This window comes from Rhinatrema bivittatum, chromosome 2 (assembly GCF_901001135.1).
Source record: "Rhinatrema bivittatum chromosome 2, aRhiBiv1.1, whole genome shotgun sequence".
Lineage (NCBI taxonomy): Eukaryota > Metazoa > Chordata > Amphibia > Gymnophiona > Rhinatrematidae > Rhinatrema > Rhinatrema bivittatum.
In genome coordinates this window covers 756738801-756766283 of record NC_042616.1, presented here as the reverse complement: position 1 = coordinate 756766283, position 27483 = coordinate 756738801, and the positions used below count along the sequence as shown (strand labels likewise).

The 27483-nt window shown below is 41.2% G+C and overlaps 1 protein-coding gene across 1 annotated transcript in view; it reads right to left on the bottom strand.

The window, feature by feature from the left end:
* Window positions 1-27483, bottom strand: part of COL14A1 (collagen type XIV alpha 1 chain) — a 521812-nt gene that overhangs the window by 337301 nt on the left and 157028 nt on the right. Inside the window, 4 exon segments of the mRNA XM_029591954.1 lie at window positions 981-1142; window positions 22215-22379; window positions 24114-24233; window positions 25759-25914. Coding sequence (XP_029447814.1) covers window positions 981-1142; window positions 22215-22379; window positions 24114-24233; window positions 25759-25914 — 603 coding nt within the window.

Genomic DNA, 27483 nt, shown 5'->3' with positions numbered 1-27483 from the left:
TCTTCAAGGAAATACATTAATAACTAGCTACTAATAACAAAATAAACAACATTTGACAGTATATGATTTGCAGTTCTAGTATACATCCTGAAGAAAATTGACATTTAGTAGCCTGTGATACTTTTTAAAGAACCACAGAAAAAGAGGTTGTCCTATATGAACTTTCGAGATGAACAGGGGACTACAGAAAATTATCTAAAAGATGAATTTACATACCTAGGAACATAAGTAATTAAATATGGGGCACATATCTTTCATTCCAAGATGCCAGTTATATACCAGGGGTGGCCAACTCTGATCCTCAAGAGCCATAAATAGGCCTGGTTTTCAGGCATGTACTTTCACCATTATATGCAAATATGTCTCAAGCATATTCATTGTGGGTATCCTGAAACCTAGGTCTGTTTGTGGCTCTTGAAGACCAGAGTTGCCCAACTTTGTTATATACTATCTCTACACAGAGATCCATACTCAGCAGCACAGGGAGCAGGTAAGTTATCTGGATAAAGTTTATTGTTATGCATTCCACTGAATACACCCAGGGAAAGTCCAAATTATTTGGATAAAGTTATTTGAATAATTTCAGGACTGCTCTCCATCACAACCAGACTTACCCATATAGCTCAGATAGCTTATACGGATAACATTAAAACTGATGTTATCCTGCTTAGAATCTCTATAAGCTAGCCCTGCCCTTACCTGAATAAATCAGCAATGGTTAACACAGCGAAAAATTCAAATCTTGCAGGTTGCCTGGCTAAGGCCGAACTTAGCCAGACAAACAACTTGAAATATGGGCATCTCAGTATATAAGAATGGCTCTTTGTTAAACATCCGTAACACAAAGATTTGCACCCATAAAAGTATTTACAGAAATCTATCAACCATTAAGGAATTTTCAGCTTCAATTTATTAGAATAGCCAATACCTTGCTAAATTTTTTCCGCAAATAGATAGCAGTAAGTACACATCTCATTTACCTTGAATTTCTTTCACCTGTTCTTCAACTCTCGTACACAAAGTCTTGGTAAGGTCTTCCACAATGGTGTGCATGATGCTAAAATCAGCAACATTGTAGACATGAGTGCTATCAGGTTCTGAGGCTATCTCTTTAAGCTCGTTCTCATCAGCATTTTTCACACCTTGCATGGGCAAGAGAATAACCAGGAATTATTCACATGGGCTATTTAATGCACAAGCACAAATGCAGTAAACTCTTAAAGAAGTCATTTTAAAGTAAGTGCAAGAAAATCAAGGGGGGTCAGCTAATCTTTCAAACATACTGGAATTACTGCAGAAGTAACACATTTCTTGTTGCCAATAGTTTGCAGGGCTGACCACCCCATATTTTACTAAGCCCTTTCTCATTTAGAACAGAAATAAACTCGGAAAACCTAGCAGTAATAAGAATCTTAGCAAATGACACCAGGAGACCATGGTACCACCAAGGGACTCTTGTCCCTTGGTGGTACCATGTAAGTGTGGCATCTAGTAAGTGTGAAATTACAGTCCTCCAGGGCATCCAACAAGGCTGTTTTCAGGGTAGCCACAATGAATCTTCAACATTTTTCCAAGCATAGAGGGCTACTGATTATAGCTAATTCATGTATTTTGGCCACCCTGAAAACTATGCCAGCTGGCAGTCCTCAAGGACAAGAGTTTGACAACCCCTTCCTAACTGGTGCTTTAGAGCGCAATCCGTCCCCAAAGAGAAAGCGGGGTATACCAAATCTAACTGGCCAGCTGTTTCTCAGAGCCAACTTAATTCTTGTAACTATTGGCTTCACTTTTCAGGTGTCCTAAAGAAAAATAAACCTAGCTTGGGTTCTTAGATTTCTACTCCTTGTAACTTTAGACACCGCAATGAGCAGGGGGCATTGCTAATTTGATTTGGATAACTTCTACCATCCTACAGAGCATGTAAACAAAACCACCCAAAAAAAAACCTGTTAGGATATATGGAGCCAAGAATAAGTCCAAATATCCTTTAAAGGACACCACAATAAACATTTAAGCCAGAGGTCTTTCATTATATAAAAAACATTTTTCTCATATTTCATGATAAAGTTTTAAATCATTTGCGACATCTCAGTCTATCAGAAGTCCACATCTCAGCATTTGGAAAAGTCCAAATCTGGAGCTAGCAAATGGGAGAAGGGCTAAATTGCACCAAGAAATCATGACAATGATTTAGGCCAAAAGATAAGACAAATGAATAAGCAGAAACAAATTAAAATGGAAACCCCTAGAAGCCAGACTCGCCATGCAGTGGAACACTGGAAAAACAAGAAATGCATTTCCTCCTCTACTATGCAAAAACCAAAGATAGAAGAGACAGACATTTTTCAAAGCTGACAGAAAAAAAATATAAAAGATTTCCCACAAAATAATAGGCAGGAATAATGCTGTATAATTCTCAAGGAAACAGGAGAAAGAGCAGCTACAGCAACAAAACATATAGGGCTAGATTTTAAAAGCCCTGCGCGGGTAAATCCTGCCGGATTTACGCGCGCAGGGTACTTGCACGCCGGCACGCGCAAAGCCCCGGGACATGCACAAGTCCCGGGGCTTCGTAAAAGGGGCGGGAGGGGGCGTGGCCGGGGGCGTGGCAACAGTTCGGGGGTGGGCGGTCCCGAGTCCCCCGGCACTGCGGCCTGTGCCGGGGGATGCCAAGGCGGCGCGCACAAGTTACGCCTGCTTCAAGCAGGCGTAACTTGCACAACAAAGGTGGGGGGGGATTTAGGTAGGGCTGGGAGGTGGGGTAGATAGGGGAAGGGAGGGGAAGGTGGGGGGACGCGGAAGGAAAGTTCCCTCCGAGGCTGCTCCGATTTCGCAGCGGCCTCGGAGGGAACGGAGGCAGGCTGTGCGGCTCGGCGCGTGCAGGCTGCCGATTTTGCGCAGCCTTGCGCACGCCGACCCCGGATTTTTGTTCGCGCACGTGTACCTATTTAAGATCTACCTCATAGTATCTTGCCACCAGGCCAGAAATATAATGTGAGTAGACGCAATACTATAACCATAACTCATGTACATAAGAACTGCCATACTGGGTCAGACCAAGAATCCATCCAGCCCAGTATCCTGATAACAACAGTGGCCAATTCAATTTACAAGTACTTGGCAAGTACCCAAACATTAGATAGCTTGCTTATTAATTACCATCATAGTACTTGGTAAGTACCCATACAAGTACTTGGCAAGTACCCAAACATTAGATAGATTGCTTATTAATTACCATCATAGAGGTTTATGGATTTAACGTCTAGGAACTTATCCAAACCTTTTTTAAACCCAGGTACACTAACTGCTGAAACCACAACCCCTGGCAATGAATTCCAGAGCTTAACTATGCGCTGAGTGAAAAAGAATTTTCTTCGATTTGTTTTAAATGAGCTACTTGCTAACTTCATGGAGTGCCCCCTGGTCCTTCTATTATCTGAGAGAGTAAATAACCAATTTACATTAACTTGTTCAAGTCCTTTCATGATTTTGTAGATTTCTATCATACCTCCCTCAGTCATCTCTTCTCCAAACTGAACAGCCCTAACGTCTTTAGCCTTTCCTCATAGGGCAGCCGTTCCATGCCCTATATCATTTTGGTCGCCCTTCTCTGCACTTTCTCCAGTGCAGCTATATCCTTTTTGAAATTAGGTGACCAGAATTGCACACAGTATTCAAGGTGTGGTCTCACCATGGAATGATACAGAGGCATTATGACATCCTCTGTTTTATTTTACAATAAGAACTAACTTATATAACAACCCATAACAACCCTGTCCTTTGGTTCTAATGTATTATTCTCTGCACTATTTATTTTAATTAAGATTTATATTGCCTTTTTTATTTATTTTTTATTTTTTATTTGTTTAAAAGTTGAAACTAGTTAGTTGGTTCGCTCATTCTTATTAGATCAAGTTCTGATTTGTTCCATGTAAACTGCCACACGGCAGTAGTTATTACCGTTTAACTGTGAACCGGAGTGATATGTTTTGTATACAGGAACTCCCGGTATATAAAATCCATAAATAAAATAAATAAATAAATTTTCCATTCCCTTTCTAATAATTCTTAACATTTTGTTTGCTTTTTTGATTGTTAAAGCACACTGGGCCGACGATTTCAATGTATTATCCACTATGATGCCTAGATTTCTTTCCTGGTTGGTAACTACATGAAGGATTATTTTTCCCTACATGCATCACTTTGCACTTGTGCACATTAAATTTCATCTGCCATTTGAAAGCCCAATCATTCAGTCTCACAAGATCCTCCTGCAATTCATCACATTTCGCTTGAGATATACCTACTATGCATAATTTTGTGTCATCCAAAAATTTGTTCTCCTCACTTGTCGTACCCCTTTCCAGATAATTTATAAATATATTAAAAAGCACCGGTCCAAGTACAGATTCCTGAGGCACTCCACTGTTTACCTTTTTCCACTGTGAAAACAGACCATTTAATCCTACTCTCTGTTTCCTGTCTTTTAACCAACTTGCAATCCACAAACTGTCATTGCCTCCTATCCCATGACTTTTTAGTTTTTAGTTGCCTCTCATGTGGGACATTGTTGAATGCCTTATGGAAATCCAAATACACCACATTTACATGTTCACCTTTGTCCACATGTTTAGTCACCCCTTTAAAAAATTGTAGGAGATTTGTGAGCAAGTCTTCCCTTGGGTAAATCCATGTTGGTTGTGTCCCATCACACTATGTCTATCTAAATGTTTTGTGATTTTATTCTTTATAACAGTTTCCACGATTTTTCCCAGCACTGAAGTCAGGCTCATCAGTCTATAGTTTCCTGGATCACTCCTGGATATCTTTTTAAATATAAGGGTTACATTGGCCATCTTCCAAACTTCAGGTACATTGGATGATTTTAATGATAGGTTACAAATTTTTACTAATAGTTCTGAAATTTAATATTTTAATTCTTGCATGACCCTGGGGTGTATACCATCTGGTCCAGGTGATTTACTACTCTTCAGTTTGTCAATCAGGCCTACCATATCTCCCGGTTCACTGTGATTTGGTTCAGTTGATTTCAATCATCACCCATGAAAACCTTCTCCGGAATGGGTCTCTCTACAGCATCCTCTTCAGTAAACACTGAAGCAAAGAAATTGTTTAATCTTTCTGCGATGACCTTATCTTCTCTAAGTACCCCTTTAACCTTCTTATGCCAATCTCAAGCAATCAATAGCATTCATAGGACATTGTTTATCTGTGGAAAATTATGACCACAGCTACATTAATAGTAACAAATCTGGTTTTAAACAACTGTAACACCCTATACCATCTGCTGTCAACCTATGTATTAAATACTACATGGAAACAGGGGAGGAGTTAAGATGGCGGCATAATGACTCGCCTCAGTGTCTGTGCATCTCTTTTCCTCTGAAAAATTATGCCTTCTAAACTTAAGGATTGTCTGAGGAGTTTCCCCTCCAAATCAGTTCCCCTTTTGCCCTTTTGGACAACAAATTCTCGATTTAGTGGTGAACCATTCTTCAGAGATTATATAGGGGATTGTGCCTGTTGGAGATTGGATGCAGGGTGATCCGGACTCCTATGGCCTGGATATCACTCTCTTACCCCCTGGGCATCACCCTCCAAGGCAGCCTGTGGTGCCAGGATCCTTGCCCACCAGTCAGTCAACAGTTGATGAAGCTGCAGACACTGGTGCAGAGGGGAGCAGAATTTCATTGCAGGAAGAAGCTGCTGCTGCTGTTGCAGGCACTGAAATCAGCAGAGTGCAAGGCAACAAAGCTCTGCCAGATACCATCCCTCCTGGAGATTTCAACTGGGAGAAACTTCAGCTCTCAAGTAAATCTTTACCACCATTGGTAAGATCCTCAGAGGTTTCTTTAGATAACATTTGAACTGTGCACACTAGAGTGGACTCTGCTATTTCTAACTGTGCCTTGGATATTGGTCTCTTAGTCAAAGGAGTTGCTGAAATGTGCAAGTCTCAAACAGACAATATGCTTTAAAAGGAAAGGTTGAAACTTTATCAACAAAAGTCCAATCGATACAGAAGTTAAATTTGGCATTAGTCCAGGATAAAAATTTGACTCATAGAAAAATTGAACAATGGGAAAATCATGCTAGGCCCTTAAATTTAAGATTTTTTAATTTTTCCTAAAACTTCTTTTTTATCCCCATGAGATTTGCTAAAGAAATATTGTTTGGACATTTTGGGAATCTCTGAGGCCAATTTTCCACCATTGAATAAATTCTTCTTTTTACCATCGGGATCTAGATTAAGAGGAACTCTCGAACCATGAGAGGCTTCAAATGTTCATCTTCAAGATGTGGACATTTCCACCTTTCTAAATACTTCTGAGGTTCCAATTGAAGAAAGAGGGACTCTTCTCGTATCATTTGTTTTTGAATATGATCTGAATTTGGTTTTGAAAATGTTTTTTTCATAAATCTAAGGATTTATTTTTTGGGAAAAAAAACCATGGATATATCCTGATGGATCTAAAACTACTCAGGATAGGAGAAAATTGTTTTTTGCTATATGTCAAGAAGTGTTAATTTTGGGCACCACATCTCTTCTCAGATACCCCTGTTAATGTATTATTAAATACCTTGGAGTTAGGTACCAATTTTTTTTCCCCTGATCAGTTACATTTCTTCCTTGATCAAAAGCAAGTGACTGCGAACACACCTGTTGAATCATAATTTGATGCCTAATCCATTATTCTCTGGAGTTTTTTGCTAAGCCTTTTCTTTATTACAATTTTTCCATTTAGTTTCCCTGCATATATTTAATTCTCCACCTCCTTATTGGGACTAAATCCTGTGAAGATATCTGATTTATTTTTCTCTTTTCTTATTTAAATGTTTCTTTGTTTCTTGACAAGCATGATCTTGTTTATGCAACTTAAAAAGCAAAATTTAAAAAAAAAAAAATATATATATATATATATATATATACACACTACAAGGAAACACCAGAAAAAGACATGCAAGCCCAGCTATGTGTAATGACCTAGTTAGGAAGATGCTTCTTGATTATGTTGCCATCCCAAACATCCACACATCCTAATATCCACATGATTGCTGCCCCAAATAACCAAGCTCATTCTACCATTCCAGCCTCACCTACTATGAAATCAGGCTAATACCAGATTCATACTAACTTTATGGCATTGCCGCCATGACCCAGATTAGTCTTGAAATTTATCTGGGTCACCCCAACCAGAAACTGATTGAGTTTCCTTCTACAGCTTTAAATTAAATATTTACCAGAATAACCCTAACAGGCCTATAGAGTCCACATCAATGATTCATGTCCTACCACTAAAGAATCCAACTGCTGCTCAAAGTTGCCAACTTATGAGTTTATCTTCTTCCTCCCTCTTTCCACAGCTTTCTCAGACTTCAGCTCCCATCATATCATAACCTCCTCTGTATAATATTAGACAAAAAACACTTGTATCCCCAGAAAGCACCCTAAGATTCCTCTTCATTCTCAGATCAATCCCATTTTTCTATCTAATCATTTCCCCCTTTGCTGCCAAAACAAATGTGGCACTATCACTCTCATACACTCATGTCCCATCTTTGCCTATAACAATAATTATATTACTTGATCCCACTTCATCCCTGGTTTTTCACTCAATTACAACCCCCAATCTCCACCCCCAAACTATTCAAAATTGATTTCGGCATCACTTTAAACTGTTGTCAAGATCAGCGATTCTCAAATGGTGTGTCGCCAAGCATCGGCAGGTGTGTTGCGGCTCCCAGTGTCCTACTGCCATGTTATGTTTCCCCATTCCCTGCCCCTGTGGGCCAATGGCAAGCATCTTCCATTCTTCCTTCCCCTGCGCAGGCCATTCGGAAGCCTCCTCCTTTTTTACCTGCCCGTGAGAGTAGAAAGAAGGGAGAAAGCTTCTGATTGGCCGGTGAGGTAGGAGGAAGGGACACAGCATAGGCCAGGGATGGGAGGTTGGGAAGAGTTGCAGTGTCGAAGCAAGGCCGCCACGGGAACTCATCCCTGTGGTGGTGAAGAGGAAACCTGACCCCAATGAAGCAAGACGAAGAAAAAACCCAACCCCGACGAATCAAGGCCATCACGGGATCCGATCCTCGTGGTGGTGAAGAGGAAGACTGACCCGTGGCGGCGAAAAAGAAGTCCCGCTGGAGTAAAGCCGCAGCCCATCCCTGCAGCGAAGGAAGAAGAGTTTTGGCGGTGAGGCCTGGTGCATGCATGTGAGAATGTGAGTGTGGGTGTGAATGGGAGCCTGGGTGTGGGCTGGTGTGTGTGAGTGTGAATGGGTACCTGGGTGAGGGCTGGTGTGTGTGTGTGTGTGTGAATGGGTGCCTGGGTGAAGGCTGGTATGCGTGTGTGTGTGTGTGGGTGTGTGGGTGTGAATGGGTGCAAGAGAATTTGTGTGTGATTTTGAGCTTGACAGAGAGAGAGACTGGTCAGGAAGAAGTCTGATGTGTGCATGAGAGACCAAGACTGGTCATGGGGTCTAATTTGGGGTGTGTATGTGAGTGAGTGACTGGTTGTGGGCCCTAACAAGAGGATCGTGAAAACAGAGCTTCAGCAGCTGCTGCTGCTTCTGGTGAGTGCTTTTGGCCTGCAAGAGAAAGGAGTAGTAGAGTTGCTGGAGATGGTAAGTATAGGTGTCTTTCTAAGTTTATTTTACTTGATTGACTGCCATTTTAATTATTGGGTATTATGTAATCTGTCTGTTTTGAAATATTTAATTGGTATGTGGACAATTTTTTAATAATTTTTATGAGTTTTTAATTGTGGGATGTTATTCTTTCATCAGCGGTTTTGAAACATTTATTAGTATAGTTTTACAATTATTTCTGCATGGGGTTCTATAGCAGCTTGGCTTATTCTGTTTTCCTAATAGGAAGTATATTGTTGTTTAGGGCCTGGTTTAATATTTGTAGTGTTACCTTTTCATAGACAGGGTTTTTACTGTTGGAGTGCATGTCATAATGCAGGTGCAGATTAGATCCTGGGACTATGGTAGGTGCTATATTTGTTTCCATTTCTCCAGGTTTGCACTGCATATAGAGTGGCTTTTGTGGTTTTCCATTTCAGTTTCTGTCTCCAAATTTATAATTTGTGGTCATTCTGTCCTAGGTGAAGGTCGGCTTTGTGTGTGACCAAGGTGAGGTATTTTACTAGCATGTAGGCATTTGTATCAATCTTATTTGCTGTGTTTTCTCAATAGAATATGCATTAGTGGTAAGTTACTGTCTTTTCATAAGGAAGGCTATTGTAACTAGTAGTAAAGGGAGTCTGTTTTGCTTTTACTAAGATGTCACCAGAACCAGAATATCTTTTTTGTATGGTGAATCATATGGGTAATGACCTAGTTCTGTTCTGACCCATTGTCGGGGGTCGAGGGGGTTCCCGTGGCTGCAGAGTATATGTTTACATTTAGCCCTGTGACAGTCTCATGTTCAGTGTGTCACACATGTCTGGTGTGTCTCGGCTGAAAAAAGGTTGAGAACCACTGGTCTAGATAACACATGCCCACTGTCATAAAAGAAAAACTATCACCTTGAGTAATGTTTGCAATTCTGGTTGCCGCATTTCAAAAAAGATATAAGTTGCACTGGAGAAGGTACAGATAAGGGCAACCAAAATGATAAAGGGGATGGAATGGCTCCCCTATGAGGAAAGGCTAAAGAGGTTAGGGCTGTTCAGCTTGGAGAAGAGATGACTGAGGAGGGATATGATAGAAGTCTATAGGATCATGAAAGGATTTGAATGGGTATTTACTCTTTCAGATAATGCATACTGAAAATGGGAGAGTGGGGGAGGAACAAAATGGTAGGGAGAAGGTAGCCATGGAAGTTGCTTTGCTGATCCTTTGGTTACCTATTAAGGAATTTCTGCACATATGGCTCCTAAACAGAAAGGGAAAGTGAGGGTTTTCCCTGCTGAACCTTCTCACTTGCCTGGCCAGCAAAGGAACACAGCTTTCATGGCTTTGGTTCCTGGTATTGCCAGTGGTGAGATCCCTGTTGCTGGGCTTGGCAAACAAGTATCGGTCCTGCCAGGGGAGGAGGTTTCCCACAGCTCCTGGGATCATGATTACCTGCCAGGAGATAGATGCGATTCTTTCTGTGAGGTTGCATTGGCGCTGGATGATGATGCATCCCCAGCATCTGTGCAGGAGAAGGCAGAGGAGGTTTTTGTGCCTTCTTTACTTGTAATGCTGGCTACAGTGACATTTCCCAATGTTCCAGATTCTGTGCAGTGGACCTTGGTTACTTCAGTGACTTCCGATTTGTACCTGCTGGTGGTGTCTCCAGTTTTGGATCTTCAGATAGTTCTGTTCTTGTTTAGTTTCTTTCAATTACTGACTGACCGCTTGTGGTAACACTGGATAACTTATGGGAGTTTATGTCTAAAATTGACCAGTTAATTTCTGCTTCAGTTACGAAAATGTACTATTTCCTCTAAATTGGTGCTTCAGATCTCCATGCATGAGCTTTCTTTACAGGAACATCAGCATGCTCTTTCCTATCTTAAGGAAGACTTGCTTCCATGATTCAGGAACAAGGTGCTCTCTCCTGCAGGACCGAGTACCTGGAAAATGCCTCTTGGAGGCTTAATCTTCATTTCTTCCATTTTTTCAAGATTATGGGGTATCTTCCCATGTTGACTCTTAAAAGATACTTTATTGAAGGGTTATATATGATTTAGATGCTACCCTCTATTAATAAAGTTATGTTTCTTCCATTGTCTTCTCATCCTATCGCTTCATCAGATCAAGATGTTCCTAGTTTAGCTCATATGCTTAACTTGACTGAATTCCTAGAGACTTCTGGACCCAAAATAATTGAGCATGCTATGTTATTGAGTTCTTTAATTACAGAGGTTGATTTGAGTAAAGTTATGGTTTCATATTTCAGGAATTTGAATGTTAATTTTCATGGTCAATTAGTGAGAATTTATCCGGACTTATCTCGTCTCACCCAGGAGAGAAGAAAAATCTTTTTTGTTTTTTTGTCGCTTAGAAATGATACATTAGCCTTGAGTGCCTCTTAATTTACATTATATTTACAAATGTTTTGTTAAATATTGTACAGATTCTTTTGTTTTCTTTACTCTTGAACCACGAAAGTCCTTTATAGACGCTAGAAAAATTTGAACATCTTCATCTGCTCTTATGATTAACCAGTAGTCTTGATTTGTCATTAATTGCTGTTCTTCTTGCCTAAGCTATTTTCTTATTTAGCTTTTCTTATTATAGTCTCCTATTTGTACTCCTCCCCCTCTTGTTACTTTCGATGATAGCACATAATCAATGGAATATATATATATTGTATTATGGTATTTACCCTAATTATTTTTCTTTTTAATGTATCCCTCATGTTTTCTGTACAAGGTTAATGTATTTTTTAATTTAAATGTATTACAATAAAAAGTAAAAAAAAAAAACAAATCAGAGAAAATTATTTTTCACTCAACACACAATTAAACTCTGAAATTCATTGCTAGAGGATGTGGTTAAGGAAGTTAATTTAGCTGGGTTTAAAAAAGGTTTGGACAAGTTCCTGGAGGAGAAGTTCATAAACTACTATTAATCAAATTGACTTCAGAAAGAGCCAGTGCTTATTCCTGGATTTATAGAAACATATAGAAACATAGAAATGACGGCAGAAGAAGACCAAACGGCCCATCCAGTCTGCCCAGCAAGCTTCACATTTTTTTCTCATACTTATCTGTTTCTCTTAGCTCTTTGGTTCTATTTCTCTTCCACCCCCACCATTAATGTAGAGAGCAGTGATGGAGCTGCAACCAAGTGAAATATCAAGCTTGATTAGTTAGGGGTAGTAGGGGTAGTAACCGCCGCAATAAGCAAGCTACACCCATGTTTATTTGTTTTACCCAGACTGTGTTATTCAGCCCTTATTGGTTGTTTTTCTTCTCCCCTGCCGTTGAAGCAGGGAGCTATGCTGGATATGCGTGTAGTATCAGTTTTTCTTCTCCCCTGCGGTTGAAGCAGGATATGCATTGAAAGTGAAGTATCAGGCTTATTTGGTTTGGGGTAGTAACCGCCGTAACAAGCCAGCTACTCCCCGCTTTGTGAGTGCGAATCCTTTTTTCTTCTCCCCTGCCGTTGAAGCAGAGAGCTATGCTGGATATGCGTGAAGTATCAGTTTTTCTTCTCCCCTGCCGTTGAAGCAGAGAGCTATGCTGGATATGCGTGAAGTATCAGTTTTTCTTCTCCCCTGCCGTTGAAGCAGAGAGCTATGCGTGAAGTATCAGTTTTTCTCCTCCCCTGCCGTTGAAGCAGAGAGCTATGCTGGATATGCATTGAAAGTGAAGTATCAGGCTTATTTGGTTTGGGGTAGTAACCGCCGTAACAAGCCAGCTACTCCCCACTTTGTGAGTGCGAATCCTTTTTTCCACATTTCCTCTTGCTGTTGTAGCTTAGAGTGATGTTGGAGTCACAGTAACCATGTGTATGTTTATTGAATAAGGGTATTATCTCCAGGCAGTAGCCGTCATTCTGGCGAGCCACCCACTCTTTATTGACGGCCTCTTGATTTTATGGATCCACAGTGTTTATCCCACGCCCCTTTGAAGTCCTTCACAGTTCTGGTCTTCACTACTTCCTTCGGAAGGGCATTCCAGGCATCCACCACCCTCTCCGTGAAGAAATACTTCCTGACATTGGTTCTGAATCTTCCTCCCTGGAGCTTCAAATCGTGACCCCTGGTTCTGCTGATTTTTTTCCTATGGAAAAGGTTTGTCGTTGTCATTGGATCATTTAGTAGCATGGGATCTATTTAATATTTGGGTACTTACCAAATACTTATTTCCTGGATTGGCCACTGTTGGAAACAAGATGCTGGGCTTGATGGACCCCCAGTCTGACCCAGTATGGGAAATTTCTTATGTTCTTAGAACAGTTTACCACCTATGCCATAGAACTCCCACTAGAGGCTGCTGTAATGGTCTGGTTTGCTCCTGCTTGCATGAAAACAACTGATCCTCTTCCTAGTGTCTATGCAGCTATTTATTTTGGCTTTAGAAAGAGAAAAAGTGTTTTCTTTCAGTCTCTTAATTTTTTCAGAGTAAAAGAACAAAGCTTTGGCAGAAGAGTCTTGGAAGTAAAGAAAGTAATTTTCAATTCACTCTGGTGCATGATAAATTAGCTCTAAAAGATTTTTTTGAGTAGTTTACTTCTTAAGTGGATGTTTCTTTGGAAGGAAGCTTTTATTCACCCTTCCTGCCCACAAACAGAGAAGAGGAGACATTTTCTTGGTCAAATTGCTTATCTGGCAAACAGAGGAAGAAGGAGAAAGTGAGAGGAGAAGAGAAGAAGTGGCACTGATAAGGAACTTAACCACAATAGATATCTATTTCATATACAGAGGAGAAGTTAAGAAGATACCTATTCGGTATGCAGAAGAAAGTCAAGTAGCTAACAAACCAGTACAATAGAGAGGCAGAGAAGAAGCATTTGGATCCCAAGTATTTGAACGGGAAACTAAATTGGGAAGAGGAGCTCATTTTTCACATAATACCTAGAGAGGTTTATATTCTAGTCAAAGGTAAGGAAGTGGCCCTGAGCAATTAGTATGTATGTGATCAAGGAATCACAGAACCACATATTTACTATTTTTAAATTTCTATATGGATATTATTTGAAAGAAACTTGCATCAAGTACCATATTTCATGTTTAAACAATGTCATAGTAAAGTTATGTGCAACTTGTTTATTGGCCCTCAGAGAGAGAGAGAGAGAGACATCTAATACTTAGGAGGTTTTTCCTTTCTCCAGGCAACTGAGAGAAAGAAAATGTGTTACCAAAGACTTAGCCAGTATTTAGTGTGTAGCCCCCATGACTCAGAGGAGAACCTGAATATGGGTGTGACACTTCTTTCTAATGATAAACTTAACCACTTCCATAACTTCTACTTTCACACAATGTCCATTATGAGCCCCACAAGAATTGCCAAAATCTGATCATGCTTTCTCGTAAACTTTCATTGTGCTGGTCTTCTACACTGCCCAGACATCCCAAAGGAACTTTCTCCCCATATACCACTGTTTCAGATGCCAACAACCTGAAATGAGAGTATAGACCCTGCAATAATGCATCAGGTATACTGTTATCATGACCCAGAACTTGCTTCACCCAAGAGTCTATGTTCACCCATTAACACTCTAAAACCAACATCCTAAGTAGATCCACCACCACCCCAGACTGGGCTGATAAAACAGTTGATATCTACTCCCAGGTTTTCTAACAAAAAGAGAATTTGCTAGTTGCTAGTCTTAAAATACCATGATCTCAAAGTACCACATTAGCAAACAGCTCCCAAAACAATATGCTCTCTATCATCCCATCCTTACTCCATGAGTGCAGCCATGAAGTAATAACAGTATAATATTGCTCAAAAATACTGACCTAAAAAATTCCAGACAAATTAGCATTTCACGCTAACTTAATATAGTTCTCTGCAATCCTAAACAATCCACTAGAAAAAAACCATAGCAGAAAATAATGCTAAGTCAATAACTGAAAGAAATCTCAGTGAACCTGGAAGATGTTTCTGAGACTTCCAGGGAGAAAGACTCAGAACCAATGTCAGGAAGTATTTCTTCACGGAGAGGGTGGTGGATGCCTGGAATGCCCTTCTGGAGGAAGTGGTGAAGACCAGAACTGTGAAGGACTTCAAAGGGGCGTGGGATAAACACTGTGGATCCATAAAGTCTAGAGGACGTGAATGAAGAGTGGGTGGCTCGCGGGAATGAAGGCTACTACCTGGAGAGAATACCCTTATTCAATAAACATACACACGGTTAAAGTGACTCCAACAGTGCTCTAATCCAACATTGCTCTAAGCTTCAACGGCAAGAGGAAATGTGGAAAAAAGGATTTGCATTCACAAAACAAGCAGGGAGGAGCTTGCTTGTTACGGCGGTTACTATCCTAAACCAAATAAGCCTGATACTTCACTTTCAATGCATATCCAGCATAGCTCTCTGCTTCAACGGCAGGGGAGAAAGACTGAAACTTCATGCATATCCAGCATAACTCTCTGCTTCAACAGCAGGGGGAATGAAGAAAAGTGGGGGGCTTCCCAGTCTTTTGCATCGAGTGGGGGGCTTCTCAGTCTTTTGCATCAAGTGTCACATGTATGATTTTTTACCTACCGGTGAGAAGTTGAACATGTGCATGCGATGCAAAGAGCTCCTGGCTCTCAGAGAACAAGTCCGATCTCTGGAGGCTAGAGTGGCAGACCTGGAGGAGCTGAGGCAGACAGAGAGGTATATAGATGAGATCTTCAGGGACATAGTAGCCAAGTCCCAACTTCAGACTGACAGCCCTGGTGCTGCCTTGGAGGAAGAAGGTCTCATGATTGGAGTGCATCAACCTGGTGTAGCAGGAAAGGATCCTGTAGCAAGGACCTGCTCTCCAGGTGATGCACTATCCTTTCATACCGAGGATATCTCCCCAAGGCCTACTGCCAAGGAGGGAAGGGTTAGATCGGCCATCATAGTTGGTGATTCGATTATTAGGAATGTAGACAGCTGGGTGGCTGGTGGGCGTGAGGATCGCCTGGTAACATGTCTACCTCGTGCGAAGGTGACGGACCTCACGCGTCACCTAGATAGGATTTTAGACGGTGCTGGGGAGGAGCCGGTTGTTGTGGTACATGTGGGCACCAACGACATAGGAAAATGTGGGAGGGAGGTTCTGGAAGCCAAATTTAGGCTCTTAGGTAGAAAACTTAAATCCAGAACCTCCAGGGTAGCATTCTCTGAAATGCTCCCTGTTCCACGCGCAGGTCGCCAGAGGCAGGCAGAGCTCCGGAGTCTCAATGCGTGGATGAGACAATGGTGCAAGGAAGAGGGATTCCGTTTTGTTAGGAACTGGGGAACCTTTTGGGGAAGGGGGAGTCTCTTCCGAAGGGATATGCTCCACCTTAACCAGGGTGGAACCAGACTGCTGGCGCTAACCTTTAAAAAGGAGATTGTTCTAGTTTAAAAGCTGCTCTAAGGGGAAAGCCGACAGTCGCTCAGCAGCGCATGGTTCGGAGAGAGGTATCTTCAAAGGATACTAATGATGCATTAGAATTAGGGCATCCCGACAGTGAGGTTCCAATAATAAGAAAAGTAGTCCAAGTGCCTGTAACTAAAAACTCACCTGAGCTAAAAAAATTCTAACTTATCCCTATCAATTAAAAAGCAGAATGAAAATACAAACAAAAAACAAACTTTGAAATGTTTGTATGCTAATGCCAGAAGTATAAGAAGTAAGATGGGAGAATTAGAATGTATAGCAGTGAATGATGACATAGACTTAATTGGCATCTCAGAGACATGGTGGAAGGAGGACAACCAATGGGACAGTGCTATACCGGGGTACAAATTATATCGCAATGACAGAGAGGAGCACCCGGGAGGCGGTGTGGTGCTTTATATCTGGGATGGCATAGAGTCCAACAGGATAAACATCCTGCACGAGATTAAATATACAATTTAATTTTTATGGGTAGAAATCCCTTGTTTGTCGGGGAAGACTATAGTGATAGGAGTATACTACTGTACACCTGGTCAAGATGGTGAGACGGACAGTGAAATGCTAAGAGAAATTATGAAAGCTAACCAAATTGGTAGTGCGGTAATAATGGGAGGCTTCAATTACCCCAATATTGACTGGGTAAATGTATCATCGGGACACGCTAGAGAGATAAAGTTCCTGGATGGAATAAATGATAGCTTTATGGAGCAATTGGTTCAGGAACCGATGAGAGAGGGAGCAATTTTAGATGTAATTCTCAGTGGAGAACAGGATTTGGTGAGAGAGGTAACGATGGTGGGGGCCACTTGGCAATAGTGATCATAATATGATCAAATTTGATTTAATGACTGGAAGAGGAACAGTGTGCAAATCCAAGGCTCTCGTGCTAAACTTTCAAAAGGGAAACTTTGATAAAATGAGAAAAATAGTTACAAAAAAACTGAAAGGAACAGCTACAAAAGTAAAAGGTGTGCAAGAGGCATGGTCATTGTTAAAAAATACCATTCTAGAAGCACAATCCAAATGTATTCCACACAATAAGAAAGGTGGAAAGAAGGCAAAACGATTACCGGCATGGTTAAAAGGGGAGGTGAAAGAAGCTATTTTAGCCAAAAGATCTTCATTCAAAAATTGGAAGGAGGATCCAACAGAAGAAAATAGGATAATGCATAAGCGTTGGCAAGTTAAATGTAAGACATTGATAAGACAGGTTAAGAGAGAATTTGAAAAGAAGTTGGCCGTAGAGGCAAAAACTCACAGTAAAAACTTTTTAAAATATATCTGAAGCAGAAAGACTGTGAGGGAGTCAGTTGGACCGTTAGATGATCGAGGGGTTAAAGGGGCACTTAGCGAAGATAAGGCCATCGCGGAAAGATTAAAGGATTTCTTTTCTTCGGTGTTTACTGAAGAGGTGTTGGGGAGGTACCCGTACTGGAGAAGGTTTCCATGGGTAATGATTCAGATGGACTGAACCAAATCACGGTGAACCTAGAAGATGTGGTAGACCTGATTGACAAACTTAGGAGTAGTAAATCACCTGGACCGGATGGTATACACCCCCGAGTTCTGAAGGAACTAAAAAATGAAATTTCAGATCTATTAGTAAAAATTTGTAACCTGTCATTAAAATCATCCATTGTACCTGAAGACTGGAGGATAGCTAATGTAACCCCATATTTAAAAATTGCTCCAGGGGCGATCCAGAAAACTACAGACCGGTTAGCCTGACTTCAGTACCAGGAAAAATAGTGGAAAGTATTCTAAACATCAAAATCACAGAACATATAGAAAGACATGGTTTAATGGAACAAAGTCAGCATGGCTTTACCCAAGGCAAGTCTTGCCTCACAAATCTGCTTCATTTTTTTGAAGGAGTAAATAAACATGTGGATAAAGGTGAATCTGTAGATGTAGTGTACTTGGATTTTCAGAAGGCATTTGACAAAGTTCCTCATGAGAGGCTTCTAGGAAAAATAAAAAGTCATGGGATAGGTGGCGATGTCCTTTCGTGGATTACAAACTGGCTAAAAGACAGGAAACAGAGTAGGATTAAATGGACAATTTTCTCAGTGGAAGGGTGTGGGCAATGGAGTGCCTCAGGGATCTGTATTGGGACCCTTACTTTTCAATATATTTATAAATGATCTGGAAAGGAATACGACAAGTGAGGTAATCAAATTTGCAGATGATACAAAATTGTTCAGAGTAGTTAAATCACAAGCAGATTGTGATAAATTGCAGGAGGACCTTGCAAGACTGGAAGATTGGGCATCCAAATGGCAGATGAAATTTAAAGTAGGGAAAAATAACCCATGCTATAGTTACACAATGTTAGGTTCCATATTAGGTGCTACTACCCAAGAAAGAGATCTAGGCGTCATAGTGGATAACACATTGAAATCGTCAGTTCAGTGTGCTGCGGCAGTCAAAAAAGCAAACTGAATTTTGGGAATTATTAGAAAGGGAATGGTGAATAAAACAGAAAATGTCATAATGCCTCTGTATTGCTCCATGGTGAGACCGCACCTTGAATACTGTGTACAATTCTAGTCTCCGCATCTCAAAAAAGATATAATTGCGATGGAGAAGTTACAGAGAAGGGCGACCAAAATGATAAAGGGAATGGAACAGCTCCCCTATGAGGAAAGATTAAAGAGGTTAGGACTTTTCAGCTTGGAGAAGAGACGGCTGAGGGGGGATATGATAGAGATGTTTAAAATCATGAGAGGTCTAAAACGGGTAGATGTGAATCGGTTTTTTACTCTTTCGGATAATAGAAAGACTAGGGGGCACTCCATGAAGTTAGCATGTGGCACATTTAAAACTAATCGGAGAAAGTTCTTTTTCACTCAACGCACAATTAAACTCTGGAATTTGTTGCCAGAAGATGTGTTTAGTGCAGTTAGTATAGCTGTGTTTAAAAAAGGATTAGATAAGTTCTTGGAGGAGAAGTCCATTACCTGCTATGAATTAAGTTGACTGAGGGCCTCATTTTCTAAAGTATCGCAGGCCTGCGATATTTTAGAAGATGAGGGGCAGGGGGCCGAAATGGGGGACAGGCCTGCACTAGCCGGCAGCAATCGCACCGTTGCGGTGCGATCGCTGCCGGTTTCGCACCCAATAGCGCCACCATAGGAGGTATAGCTATTGGGAGCGAAATAGGCAGCGAAAAGGCACTTACCTTTTCGCTGTGTGCGCCGTCGTCGCAGAGTTGGCCCCGGTGACGCCACAACTCCTCCTCTTCCGGGGCCGACTCCGCCCCCATTTTGGTATCGTACGCGAAAAGGGGCATTTCGCGTGCGAAACGTCCCTTACCGCATGCGATACGTTTGGAAAATAAGGCCCTTAGATAATAACCACCGCTATTACTAGCAACGATAACATGGAATAGACTTAGTTTTTGGGTACTTGCCAGGTTCTTATGGCCTGGATTGGCCACTGTTGGAAACAGGATGCTGGGCTTGATGGACCCTTGGTCTGACCCAGTATGGCTTGTTCTGATGTTCTTATGTACAGACAACAACCAACAAGGACTGAATTACATAGTCTGGGTAAACAAATAAGCATGGGTGTAGCTTGCTTATTGCAGCGGTTACTACTCCTAATTAATTAAGCTAGATATTTCACTTAGATGCAGTTCCAACACTGCTCTCTTCATTAATGGTGGGGTGGAAGGGAAATAGAACCAAAAGGTTACTAAGAGCCAGGAGTAACAGATAAGTATGAGAAAAAAAAAAAGTGTGAAACTTGCTGGGCACCTGGATGGGCCGTTTGGTCTTCTTCTGCCATAATTTCTATGTTTCTATGTTTCATTTCTATGATGTACTAGGTCAAATTGATAAACTAAAGAGTAGCAAATCATCTGGACCAGATGGTATACATCCCAGAGTGCTGAAAGAACTAAGAAATGAAATTGTAGACTTGCTACTGGAAATTTGTAAACTAACAATAACATCATTTATGTTACCTGAAGATAGGGGGGGTTGTCATATAACATCAATTTTTTAAAAAGGGATCAATGAGTGATCCATGAAATTATAGATCAGTAATTCTGATGTCTGTGCCAGGCAAAATGGTAGAAACTATCATAAAGAACAAAATTGCTGAACATATAGATAATCACAATTTAATGGGCTAAAGCCAATATGAATTTAGCCAAGGGAAGTCTTGCCTCACAAATTTGCTACATTTTTTTGAGGGCATAAATAAACATATATAAAGGTGAAACAGTTGATACAGTATATAAGGATTACCAGAAAGCAATTGACAAAGTTCCTCATGAGAGGCTTATTAGGAAATTAGAAAGTCATGGGACAGGAGGAAGTGTCCTACTGTGGATTGCCAACTGGTTAAAAAATAGAAAACAGAGAGTAGGGCTAATTGATAAATTTTCCCAATGGAAAAAGATGAATAGTGGAGTGCCCCAGGGATCTGTTCTGTGACCGATGCTTTTTAATATATTTATAAATGACCTGGAAAGTGAGGTGATCAAATTTGCCAATGGCACAAAATTATTCAAAGCTGTCAAATCACAAGAAGATTTTGAGAAATTGCGAGAAGACATTGCAAAACTGGGAGACTGGCCATGCAAATGGCAAATTAAATTTAATAGAGACAAGTGCAAAGTGATGCACTTAAGGAAGAGAAAACCAAATTATCGCTGTAAAATGCAAGGTTCCACATTAGGAGTCACCACTCAGGAAAAGGATCTAGGTGTCATCGTTGAAAATACTTTAAAATCTTCTGCTCAGGGTGCAGCAATAGAATGCTAGGGATTATTTGGAAAGAAGTGGAGAATAAAACAGAGAATATCATAATGCCTCTGTATCGCTCCATGGTGGGACCTCATCTTGAGTATTGTATTCAGTTCTGGTCACCACATCTCAATAAAGACATAGCAGAATTAGAAAAGGTACAGAGAAGGGTGACCAAGATGATAACAATTGCCTTATGAAGAAAGGCTAAAGAGGACTCTTCAGCTTTGAGAAGAGACAGTTGATGTCTATAAAATAATGAGTGGAATGGAACGAGTAAATGTTAATCAGTTGTTTACGCTTTTGAAAAGTATAAAGGCCAGGGAACATACAATGAAGTTACTGGGTAATACATTTAAAACTAATAAGAGAAAATGTTTTTTTTTTACTCAACGCATAATTAAGCTCTGGAATTTGTTGCCAAAGGATGTGGTGAAAGCTATTAGTATAGCTGCAATTAAAAAAGGTTTGGATAACTTCCTGGAGGAAAAGTCCATTTACAATTACTAGGGTAGAGTTGCAGAAATCCACTGCTTATTCTTGGGATAAGCAGCTTGGAATCTGTCTACCCCTTGGGATCCTGCCAGGATACTGGGACCCCTTAGTCTTACCCAAAATGGCAAATCTTATGTTCTTAAATAAAACGCAAACACTGCCAGCTGAAGTTGGAACCCAAAAATGGCAAGTATACAATTTCATTATCTGAAAACCAAGATGATTTGTCTGTAAACAGATTTTTTTTCTGTATACCTATTATAATCACATTGTAGTTACAGACATAAAATAATAATGTAAATATTGTGGCACCATAGTCCTTTACAGCAAGCTCCTTTATAACAATCCTTGGCTATTACAGCTTGAAGTCGGGTGTCCAAAATTAAATCTCAGGGAATACTTTCATATTTACAAGGTCAGACACAAAAGATAGAGGGCCTAACTCACTCGCACCATAACAGTTCACTCTCTTCAAGCCCCACATAATGGATTTTTTTGTGCAAGGTGGGGCGGGCAGGAGGGGAGGAAATAGACTCGACTGTCTCCGTTCCTGACATACGTTTTGGAGATATGACCTAAAAAATTGGACCCAATACTCCACATAATTCCTCAACAGTAATCAACCTAATTTTTCTACTGGCTATTCATCTCCCTATGCACCCCAGCATTGGGAGATGTATAGCTCTCAGCCACTGTCCTGTTGCACTGTCACTTTCCTACTGCCATATACAGCGTCTGTGGCAGAGCAGAGTTTGATCTCATGAGCCCCACAAGTTCTCTTGATTTCCTTTTTTGACCACTGGATCACACCTCACTAGCTTTCAGTGAGAGAAAATTGAAAACAATTACCAGTCTTTGAAATACTGCAGTGTTACTAGTATTCTGAGCTAAATGTGAGTCTTTGATCTTTGGGATACATACCAATGGCGAACAATTCAATACCAGCATCACGTAAACTTTTGGCAGGTGGAATTACATCATCTTGGGATTTTCCATCAGTGATTAAAATACCAATTTTTGGTATTCCAGACCTTGTGCCAGCTTCAGGCTTAAAGCTGTTTTCCAAAATATATGTTAAAGCCAGACCTAAAAAAAAAAAGTAAATAAAATTTTAAAATACTACTTTTAGCCAAAAAAAATACAGAAACAAATATTCTCTTTAGTTACATTTTAGGTCTGTTTATTTCTTAGCCAATAAAAGTAATCAGAGCAGAGAGCTGATTTAAAGTAAGACAAAAGACTTGACTAGTATTTATTTTTACATTACCAAATCAAAGATAGTAATCTAAAAGTAAAGCTCCCACACATCCCTTCCTCTCCCCTCCCCCCTCTACACTCCCCTCTACACTCCCCTCCCCCCTCTACACTCCCTGCTCTCCTTACCATAATTTATCCTCATCAACAAGCCATTTATGTACATATGTTATATACTATAGTCTAATGTTCCATGTACTCCTGTTAGTTCTGTTACAACTTGTTATATTTATTACCATGTTATAATGTAAAATATTCTTATATCCATTTATTACCATGTTATAATGTAAAATATTCTTATATCTATTTAATACCATGTTATAATGTAAAATAGGGCTGTTACCACCCTATTCCTTTAGTTATCTGGAAACCGATGTGATATCTCGATCGAATGTCGGTATACAAAAGAAATAAATAAATAAACAAATAAATAAATAAATAAATGCATGCAGAAAAGAGTGCAATAACCATTTTGAGGATGTTAGCCTCAACTCTGAGGTGTCCCAAAAATCAGTGAACCAAGCAAGGTGGCTTTGAACTCCCAGGTTCACTGAATTAGTTCAGCTTTGTTGGGTGTCCCTTTTATTCTTCCTGTTCTTTTTTTTTTTCTAATACATCCAACAAAAATCTTGCTGAATCAAATGAAGAGAGAATAGATACAGGTTTATAGCTTTGGCATAAGAGATAGAAAACCCACTGGGTTATGAATTGTGCCCTTAGGGTAATTCCTTCAGCTAGGGACAGAGGTGGGGATGCACCATTTGGTACAGACCCTCCCTTTGAGGGTGCTGGTATGACCACCGTCCTGCTGGTGAGGAAATAAAAGCAGCTCTCTCCTGAGAGCTCTGGAGACAGTGCAGTTTGAGTTTAGGGTTTGGAGGAAGTGAAAAAGGTTTTCCTTTTGTGGATTTTTGGGCCTACTTGAAGATTCAGGCAAACCTTTTCTGGTGGTCTTGAAAAGTGTAGGGAAGCTGCTCTTCCAGTCAATTCACTGGCTGATAGGATTTGTATCCTGGGTTGTTTTGGGGCCTTTGATAAGTTTTTTTCTTTTTAAGAAGTTGCAAGACCCCTGAGTATTGCCTTGAGAGAGGTCAAGGGGAAACCTTCCCCTGGGGTATTTAGAATTTATTTAAAATTTATTAATCGCCTAACACATGCAGGCCTAAGCGATTTACAATAAAAAGCATAAATAATCAAAATTTTATAAATAGTAACAATAAAAAACATAAAATACACAATCATTTTAGAAGAACAAAATAAAACCTAAAATAAACAAAAAGCCTGCTGCAATAAAAAGCCTTTCAGAAAGAGTCTGAATTTTTTTACATTATCTTAGAGGTGAAGGTCTAAAGCTAATGAGTTTCATAAAGTGGGTGCCACTACAAAGAATGTTGTCTCGGTCCTATTTAGATCTTGTACTACAGGCAACCAACGGCCTGGAAAAGAGATTCTCAGGAAACATCTGCAAATGAGGATGGAAACCGATTCCTTACACTGACAACAAGAGGTGCATATAAACATTTGGGGGGAGGGAGGGGTCCATGGCATGTGCCTTAGGAAAGGTACCTGTTAGTGTGTTTCCTCCTTTGTATGGAAGGTTCCGGACTGCGTCTAGCACGGCATCCTTCGTGCCATAGGTGTTCAGCTGCCACTCTATCCGGGGGTCACCGCTATACTGGGCAAGACCTGGTAACCAAGCACTGATGGGTTACACACAGTGTGCAAGAACCAGTTATGTATACAATACTAGTCAAAAGCTCATCATTCAGATATTCCACTGGCTGGGATGAACAGACAGCCAGAGTCAGAAAAATCTCTCTCTTAGGCTTATACCCCGCCCTTCTAGTCAAAACAACTGCCAAAAGCAGCTTACAACAAACCCAAAAATACATTTCACAATTCAATAAATGAGGGCAATTTTCAATGGATTTTTTTTGCAGCTAAAACAGTGCTTTTACCTGCAGAGATTGCCTGTTAGAAAACTGCTTGCCCGAAATGCAGGTAACTTAGCACGAGTAGGTCATGTCCGTGCGTAAGTTTTTCTGGACTAGGCGGAGGCATTCCGGGAGCAAGGTTCGGGAGGAATTTGCACTTACTCACAAATATGCATGCCGATTTTCTGGAAAATTTTCTACACACGCCATAGCAGGTGCAATTGCATGCGGGTCAATGCCTAAGTTCACATTGAAAATCGGTGAATATTGACCAGCAAATTTTTCAGGCTGTTGCAAAATTACCTGCAATAAGCATGTAAAATACAATTGCAATCCGATGCCTGAATAGTGCTGAAGAAGGTACATTACAGGAGACCCAATTTTGTTGTTTTTATTCAAATCCTAATCGGGTCCTCAGAGAAATCTTTTCAGTTGGTGAAAGGAGCTGGTTTCCCTGAGCAGCCTGTTTGAACGGCCTAATACCGCATTTTTTATAAACAGAGAAATACAGCTGTTCAATCAGTTGTGTTCCTAGCTAATGAGGAAAAGTATGGATATCTGTGCTTTTAAGATACAAAAGAAGAGCCAGCTCATTAATACTCACACATGCTTGTCTTAACAAGACTGTAAGCTCTATGGAGCAGAGACTGCATCTTGTGTATCGATACAGCGCTGTGTGAGCCACACATAAATCTACGGCCGATTTTATAACATGCGTGCACACTTGTGCACCTTGCGCACGCCGAGCCCTAGGGGAGCCCCTATGGCTTCCTTCCGCTCCCCCCACCTTCCCCTCCCTTCCCTTATCTAACCCTCCCCCCAGCCCTACCTAAATCCCCCCCCCTACATTTGTTGTCCTATTTACGCCTGCCTCTGGCAGGTGTAACTTGTGTGCACCGGCCAGCTGCCAGCGCGCGATTCCCCCAGCACAGCTGCCGTGCCAGAGGCCTCGGTCCCGCCCCCAGATCGACACCCCTTTTCAAAGCCCTGGGACATACACGCGTCCCGGGGCTTGCGCACGTTGCCGAGCCTATGCAAAATAGGCTCGGCGCACGCAGGAGGGGTTTTAAAGTGCATAACCCTTTGAAAATCCGCCCCTGTATGTGTAATAGCACTTTAGAAATGATAAATAGTAGTAGTAACAATAAATGTTAAAAATATTTATTTTATTTACTTCAAATATTTAAAACTCGTGCCATCACAAATTCTAGGCAGCTAACAAAAAAAAAACTTTAAAACTTGCAAAATAAGTTACTTTTAAAGGGAGAGAGGCTTACCTATTCTTGTCTTTTCAGAGGCCACGTTGAAAGCCCCAACCAGGTTTTCCAGGAAGAGCCGAATGAGCTTGAAGTTGAATCTACCAATGCTCCACGAGCCATCCACCAAGATGACAATGTCCGCGATGGCTGGCGTTTTGCAAGCGAACTGATCTCCTGGGAACCAACAGTGAAACAAAAAAAACAAAAAAAAAACCAACTTAGAACGGTTCTTTCAGATATCAGCAGCAAGTCTGCCGGATCCGTTTGCCAAAAGGCCCCATCTCGATTGGCGGCAGCTGGTACATAGGTCCTACAAAGAGAGGTTTTATTTATGTGCAGGAGAAAAATGGGAATCCATCAATCTGATGGGTCAGTTCTGCTGTGAACGGCACCTAAATCCCCTGTTGTGCCAGACTGGACTTATGTGCCAACTGCAATGGTCTGATTCAGAGCCCAAGCTTTCTAGGCAGAGAAAATAAAGCCAGGGAAAAGCATTCACATTATTAGAGAGCCAGGGCTAAGAAAGAAAAACACAATATTGATATTTAAGATCAGCAACCTGTATGGGGAAAGGAAGGTACATATTCTCTGATGTGCAGATGGATTTGGAAAATGCCGTTGAGACACACAGATGCAGGTTCGACAGAAGATGAAACTTGGGGCCTGCAACCTCATTTATCAAAGTGAAAGACTAAGTGAATGTCTCAGTGTCCTAGACACACAGCCAGCAGTCTTAAACATGTTACAGAGACACACACACACACAAAACAAACAAAAACCCAGACACATCTGGTGATTTTAGAACTAAGAGCTTTATTCAGATCCATGTGGTTCTGGATGAAATTTTTATAATTAAGAACATGTTTAGTAGTTACAAAAATACCCCATGCACTGCATTTCTTCCTGTATCAAAATATTTGCAAAACGTTTAAGCTCATCTGAGTATTGTTAACCCACCCTCAAATGACTGAGAGCAGGGGGCGTGGCCTGACACCAATGTGAGCGGACGTGCAGCGACTCGGCTCCTCTCCCCGCGGACTCCACAACCCCTAAATCCAGCTATTTTTCGCTCGATTTTGGATGAATATTGCCTCCTTACCTTCTGCACACACAGCGGTGCCTCCAGCTATGGCCACTAAACGTAAACCCACCGATCTTCGCCAGTTTTCCTATGGCAAAACGATCGTGGAGGAAGAACAAGATGGCGCCGAGGGCGGGAGCTCGGGGCAGATAGCACCAGACGACACCGGAGAGGCTGTTCCCGCGCTGCTCACCTCGGAGATGCCAAGCGCAGCCCTTCCTCTTACGAGTGAGGAGGCTAGGCGCTGGTTCACTGAACTTCGCGGTGATCTGAAACAATATAAGGCGGACATTATGGCCTCCGTGGCTGACCTCAGAGAGGACATGGCAGCCATGGGCAATCGCGTCGATGACGCAGAGAACAGGATCGACAGCCATGGGGACGCGATAAACACGCTGTCGACTCGCCAGGATGCAACAAATACTGATATAAAAGCTTTACAGGACAAAATTGAGGACTTGGAAAATAGAAGCCGGAGGAACAATCTCAGAATCAGGGGGATCCCCGAATCCCCTGAATATGCTGATGCTACACAGGTAGCTATACAAGTGTGCAGTTTCCTCCTGCAACATGGCGGCGATGCCCTTCCTACAGGGGCAGAAGCCTCACCGCCAGTGAGCCTGGAACGCGCACACCGTGCCCTGGGACCACGTAGGGATCAG